The sequence below is a fragment of the Lampris incognitus genome, chromosome 9 (genome assembly GCF_029633865.1).
Source record: "Lampris incognitus isolate fLamInc1 chromosome 9, fLamInc1.hap2, whole genome shotgun sequence".
Classification (NCBI taxonomy): domain Eukaryota; kingdom Metazoa; phylum Chordata; class Actinopteri; order Lampriformes; family Lampridae; genus Lampris; species Lampris incognitus.
In genome coordinates, this window is record NC_079219.1 from 18384949 (window position 1) to 18392169 (window position 7221).

Here is a 7221-nt window from a genome sequence, read left to right on the forward strand (position 1 = left end):
GCGAGGGAAGGGAGAGGCCTTCAACCCTAAAAACACAGTTGCCACAGTTAAACATGGTGGTGGGAGCATAATGCTGTGGGGCTGTTTTGCTGCCTCATGCACAGGGAACCTTGTTCAGGTACATGGGATCATGAAGAAAGAAGATTATGTTGACATGTTGAAGGATAATGTAAAGAAATCTGCTGCCAGTCTAGCTTTAGGTCACTGTTGGGTCTCCCAGCAAGACAATGACCCAAAGCATACATCCAAAACGTTTGAAGGACACCAAAATCAAGGTCCTGGAGTGGCCCTTTCAGAGCCCAGATCTCAATCCTATTGAGAATCTGTGGCGGGAGCTCAAGGTTAATGTCCATGCTGGAAAACCACACAATTTGGATGAGCTGGGACAATTTGCCATGGAAGAATGGGCTAAGATCCCTCAAGAGACATGTGCCAACCTAGTTAGGAACCACCATAAGAGGTTGTTGTCAGTTGTGAGTCAGCAAGGTTACACTATTGACTATTAATTGTCAGAGGGCTAATAATTTTGGCCTTGTCATTTTTGTTTTTTCTTGTTTCAATTCAGCACATCAGTAAAATATCTTAATCAAGCTTAGTGGAGATTTTGTCTTTGTTCTTTTGGAAGCAATTAAACTATAAACAATTTTGGTTATGGTCATTTCCATGGAAAAGTTAAGGGTTTTGTTTGATTTCACAAAGGGGGCTAATAATTTTGTCCTTAACTGTAGCAGTACAAGCCTGTTTCGTGCGCTCCCCAGCTGCTAAATATATATATATATATATATATATATATATATATATATATATATATATATATATATCCCCATCCATTATCTGAACTGCTTATCCTGCTCGTGGGATGCTGGAGCCTATTCTAGCAGTCATTGGGCAGACACCCTGGACAGGCCGCTAGGCCATATCTCTCACACACACACACACACATTCATTCCTAGGGACAATTTAGTATGGCTAGTTCACCTGACTTACATGTCTTTAGACTGTGGGAGGAAACCGGAGCCCCCGCAGGAAACCCACAGAGGACGATCCGGGACGACCCACCAAGCAAGGTTGGACTACCCCGGGGCTCGAACCCAGGACCTTCTTGCTGTGAGGCTACCACACTAACCACTGCGCCACCGTATATATTTATATATATATAAAGATTGTTGTATTGAAGTGTTGTTATTCTATGTTTAGGTACACTGAGAGAGCCACGAATCCGGAGTCAAATTCCATGTATGTGCAAACCTACACGGCCAATAAACATGATTCTGATTGATATTTTTTACAGTGTAACGCCATGTGCCGTGACTGTCAGAGTTAAAAAGGCGCGACAGTGACACTCAGTGGTAGTTTACTGAAACTACATGAAAGCCAATGCCGTTTAAAGAAAACACTTCTATTGCGCTGATATAGATGAGAAATACAAATATATATATATATATTATCTTAACCGCTTATCCTGCCCTCAGGGTCTTGGGATGCTGGAGCCTATTCCAGCAGTCATTGGCAGCAGGTTGGGAGACACCCTGGACAGGCCGCCAAGCCATCACAGGGCAGGCACACACACACACACACACACACACACACACACACACACACACACACACACACACACACACACACACACACACACACACACACACACATTCCTAGGGGCAATTTAGTACGGCCAATTAACCTGACTTACATGTCTTTGGACTGTGGGAGGAAACCGGAGCCCCCGGAGGAAACCCACGCAGACATGCAACATGCAAACTCCACAGAGGACGACCCGGGATGACCCACCAAGGTTGGACTACCCCGGGGCTCGAACCCAGGACCTTCTTGGTGTGAGGTGACCGCGCTAAGCAGTGCACCACGGCGCTGCCCAATATATATATATATATATATATATATATATATATATATATATATATATATATATATATATATGTGTGTGTGTGTGTGTGTGTGTGTGTGTGTGTGTGGGTGTGGGTGTGGGTGTGTGTGTGACTTTGTTTAAAGAAACTCTCAACGGTAGGGAAAGTGCTCAACAAGTAAGGAGCAAAATAATCCAGTGAGTCAAGTAAATTCTTTATGAGACAGGACAAGCCTGTTTCATGCCATAAGCAATCATCAGCTATATATATATATATATATATATATATATATATATATATATATATATATATATATATAGTTAAGAAATACAGTTTTAGACACTAATGAGTTCTGTCATTTTTAATGTACTTAAGAATTTAAGAGAAGCCTCCATATCTCATCCTTGCCATTAATATAATTACTTGTATTTCCATAGACATTGCACCGATTTACAAAATGTCGGTATGTTTGCTCGATACCGGAGACAATAAATATAGAAAATGATCCCAAAATCAGCTAACAAAATTAAGATGTGGTCAAAAATCTACTCACGTGTGTTACCTTTATATTTAACATAAATATTTGTACATTCAGTCTTTGGCAACTATGGCCTTACAAAGATGCAAAAAAAATTGCTTTTAATAAGTGTTGAACTAAATTATGATAAAGAAATGTTTCTCTCTATCTTTGATAACCCACTTTTTAACATACATCAGTTGTTTTTGTGACAATCTTGGACCACTTGCGTATGCTCCATAAGTTTTTTTTCTAGTTTTTCTGCAAGAGCGCTAAGTTGACAAGCCCTCAGCATCTGCGGCAGGCTCTGCAACTGATCCTTTGAGGCTTTGGCCAGCCAGGCTCTGATATGACCCAGCAGACATCCTCTCCCTTTCGCAGGAATCACCTCACCTAGGAGCCTTCTATTCTCTTTCCTTTTGGTGTATCTAGTGGAGGGAGACGATAGTTTATGTACACCTGCAGAGTGCAATCATGAATTAAGAGGCGAAGAGACTGTAAAAGAGGACGGGAGGAAAGAGGAGAGAGGAGGGCTAAAGAGAAAAGAGGGAGGTGGAGAGTCAGAGATGAACGTGGAAGCGTGTAAGATGTACTTGATGTGGCTTCTGGCAGGATGTATCTGAGACTGGCCGCTAGACCATAATGGCTCACCTGGTGACAAATCTCCTTATTTTCGACACACGTGGCCTGGTAAAGTCAAAGAGGCATGGGACGAATTCTCGGAGGATGTTCATCTTGTCTGAGGAGAAAAGGAGGAAAACAAAATGAGTTTTGGAATTCCTGCGCGGTGTCTCAACATGGTGCCAGTGTCAGAGGTGTGTACAGGGTGTGAATCACACCGGCAGGCACCACCTTTTTAACGTTCCTTTTTTTCTTTTCTTTTTTTGCTGAGGGGGGTTCAACTTCATTTATATTTACTGACCTAAATAAATGCTCTCCTAACTACCATCCCACTAACACTTTGCAGGTTACCTGTCCATTTTGACAAAGTGAATATTATCGGTGCTGTGAAGGCAATTTGTCTGCCATATTATCATATACGATGTTTGCTTACTTTTAATCTTCGCCCATGTATGACCTATCCCACGTTTAACTTTATATTGCTTAGATAGATGCTTAAAGTTAATATGTGGCTATGTAGCAGAACGTAGGTGGTGTTATAAAGTGTCTTCTCCATGTGAACAAATAAAGGCCTGTTTTCACTGTTAGCTGACAGCAGAGGAATGGATGAGAAACTCACTGAGTGTCACAAAGTCTGTACGCAGTAAGTGGAGAAACAGCCTTGGTGGGATGGGAGCTGGAATATTATATTACACGAGATACTAAGGAGGACAGCAGACGACTGCCCTATAAGAGAGACTGTACTGTACTGATCAGCATGCACTTAAGTATCTATGCTTTGTGTGCAACACTTGCAAGCATGTAATAAAGTGTGATAATACTGCGAAGAATCTTTGTCGCTGAATCCTCTGTGTTTAGGCCCATGTGTACTCTGGTGTAGTACTGCCACGACAGTGCACAATAGCACATTAATTTTTGGCTGCTTGACCACCCGTATCCTCCCCTGTGTGTGTGTGTGTGTGTGTGTGTGTGTGTGTGTGTGTGTGTGTGTGTGTGTGTGTGTGTGTGTGTGTGTGTGTGTGGAGCTGAAAAACACACCCAGTTACAGGAGGCATGTGAATCACAGTAAAGAGTGCTGCTCCAAAATCCCAACCCACAGACAGTATGTGTGGCCAGGAGCATACTGTCCATGTGTTCGTTTTCCCTCTTTTTTTTGGTACACCTTAGGGAAGGCTCCTGCTCAATCCTATCATGACTTTTGGTCTTCACTTGTTTACTTTCAAAGTTTACCACATTTGCTTAACAGCAAAAAGCAAAACTAGACTGTTGGCATGGTTATTGGAATGTCCCGGTTCGTCCCGTTTGGCCATCTCGAATCACCGGAAATGTTTTAATTGTTAGTTTACTGCCGTTTCGTCACATTTTAACACATACCCAGCTATATGGCGGGTAAACTCGGCACTAACCATGTGAAATACAAAAGCAGGTGGGGTTGAGCTGCTCGAGTATGCCTCAAATCCAGTCTCGAGTCTACATGTCGAAGTCTCGGGTCTCATCTCAAGACTTCACGGCAGAATGACTTGAACATTTTTGGCCTCAAGGGCCAAAAATCTAAGTAAAGACTGACACTGGAAGACCGGAAGACTTGTGTGAACTGATATGTAAACTTAAAGGAGTTGGACTTGTCAGCTTAGCGTCTTGGTCCTGAGCTGAGTGGTTTTGACTACGACAGTAGCAAAACAAGAAGGCTGTGTGATCAACAGTTTCAAAGATAGAGCTAGTAGAAAAGAGACACACCTCCATCTTGCAGCTGCTGACAGGTGCCACACACAGTGTCATGGTACGCGGAGCCTGATAGTAGGGGCCTCTGTCCGGTGGAGGTGCAGCTGCGGTGTTTAACACACGGCTTCAGCACCGAGGAAGAGTTGGAGAAATAGCCATCTGGACACTCTTCACACACCGTGTTCATCTGAGATGTACCTATGAAAGAACGAGTTTTATTTTTGGAGAAAGAACATGGAAAGCCAAAAAAGGGCACAGTTTGTCTCTCGATATCGCCGTCAGATGCAAACAGGCGTTCAACCGAATTGAAATCCCATCGAACCTGAGACAAATTACGAACCGTTTTGCCTTCCACACAGGAGAGCCATGCATGTGGTACACAAACAGGTAAGCATAGCACACGGTGACTTCTGCTGCACTTTGTGGAGTTGAGTTTAAAGGCCTACCCAGTGTTTAGAGCTACTGAGGGATGGCACGGGTGATGGATGGCAACCGGAAAAACTATCATCACACTGTGCTTATGTAGAGCCGTGAAATAAAAAATAAAGAATAGATAAATGGGCATTATAATAATGTTTTATTTGGGGGGGGCAATACTTTGATTTGCATATCTAAACAACTCTGGTGGATGTTATTCTCATTTGTTTAAGTAGATAAACCTACACATCTTTAATAAGCCGTTTTACTGCTAACATTAAAATATTCGGTAAATGACGGCCTGTGCGTGATGTTTTGGAGCAGTTGCCTGGCCTGAAGAACGTGTTGCCATGTAAGGATGCTCATAGAATGAAGAGGAAAACAGCGACGAAGAGTTTTTAAACCTACCATTGGTCTTCACCCCGTAGCCACGCCCACATCTGGAGTGTTTGAAACAAATCCCAGCGTTGCTGTAGTATCCCGGTTTACACCGACAAACCATGTTGTGCCGCGGGGAGCACTCCCTCTCCGCCTCCTCGTCTTCCCCACACAGCAGGTTGCAGTACAGACACTTCGGCATGTAGTTCCACAGATCTGTGAAGTGATTGGCGGGGCACGGGGCGCACGTGGTGGGCGTGGTCGCGGTACAGTGCGCCGCCATGTGTGTGCCAGGCGGGCACATGGCGCACGTTAGCTGCTCCCCCGACGGCGGGTCTCGGCGTTGGTATGTAGGGGTCTTCTGCAGGGCGCCATAGGCGAGCTCCATCATCACGAAGGACACGGCGAAGGACACGGCGAAGAACAGCTGTGGAGAGAATTCAGTTACCCTCTCTGTCTTGGTTACTGTTACTTTAGTCTCAGTGTATTAAAGTTGGAATTGTAAATCGTCATTTTAAGAGAGAATATGCTTTAAATGATACATATTATACAAACATAATAACCCAGCCACGTATGGCTGGAACATGTACAATATGTATGGATTCTCTCTCTCTCTCTCTCTCCTCTCTCTCTCTCTCTCTCTCTCTCATTCTCTCTCTCTATATATATAATGATGAAAGCCCCGTTACCTGACATTGTATTCTTACAACTAATTGTATTCTTACAATGAATGTGTTCTCTACATTTAACCCATCCTATTGTACAGAAGCAGTGGGCAGCTGCAGCGCCCGGGCAACACACACACACACACACACACACACACACACACACACACACACACATACATATGTATATGTGTGTGTGTGTGTGTGTGTATAACTTTGTTAAAAGAAACACTCAATGGTAGGGAAAGTGCTCAACAACTAAGGAGCAAAATGATCCAGTTAGACAGCTGATGATTGCTTATAGCACGAAAGAGGCTGGATTATTATGCTCCTTATTTGTTGAGTACTTCCCTGTTTCTTTTAACAAAGTTATATATATATATATATATGTGTGTGTGTGTGTGTGTGTGTGTATGTGTGTGTGTGTGTGTGTGTCAAATCCTTATATAAATTGTGACACATTTCTGTCCGCGTTACCCATCAGCTGAGTCACAAATAATCTACACCATATCTGAGCATATCTGAGGCTTTGCTGCATCTTAATCTTCAGGGACCGTATCATGCAGTGTACTCACCATGCTGATGTACACGTTGCCGCCAAAGTGGAAGACAGATCGATACTGGTATATGTCTTCATTTTATAGAGCTCGGTGAGGAAGTGATATTTCCACTCTGTGCAGTCACCGCTTTAAAAAGGTCACATTATCTTTCAACAATGGCAAGTAGAGTCAAGAAACATTGCAGTGGCAGCGGAACGGATATGAGCACATCATTCACATGGGGGGTGCTGAGTCAGGTTCACATTTAGGGGTCAGGTTGTGTGACACCTTTAAAGGACAATCCTGTTTTGGGAGGGGGGGGGTGACGTTAGTGTGACCATCCATGTGACGTTGTGCTTTGGAAAGGCCGTTGATTAGTCAGGGTTGGGCAGTTCTCTGTGTAATACGGCTGTGTCACACCATAAACGCCATCAGCGCAATCCTAAAATATGCTACAATTTTAACATGGCCATCAATCGAAGGCCAATTTAGTAATATTG

At 43.5% G+C, this 7221-nt stretch overlaps 1 protein-coding gene across 1 annotated transcript; it reads right to left on the bottom strand.

Annotated features, from left to right (window-relative positions):
- Window positions 1-2259: 2259 nt before the first annotated feature.
- On the bottom strand, window positions 2260-6765 carry LOC130118386 (tumor necrosis factor receptor superfamily member 6B-like). The gene is made up of 5 exons (XM_056286818.1): window positions 6758-6765; window positions 5548-5944; window positions 4738-4920; window positions 3031-3118; window positions 2260-2807 (listed from the first exon to the last, which is right to left on the bottom strand). Exons 1-5 carry the CDS (start codon window positions 6758-6760, stop codon window positions 2576-2578), a joined length of 903 nt encoding a protein of 300 aa, XP_056142793.1. The 5' UTR covers window positions 6761-6765; the 3' UTR covers window positions 2260-2575.
- Window positions 6766-7221: the final 456 nt, after the last annotated feature.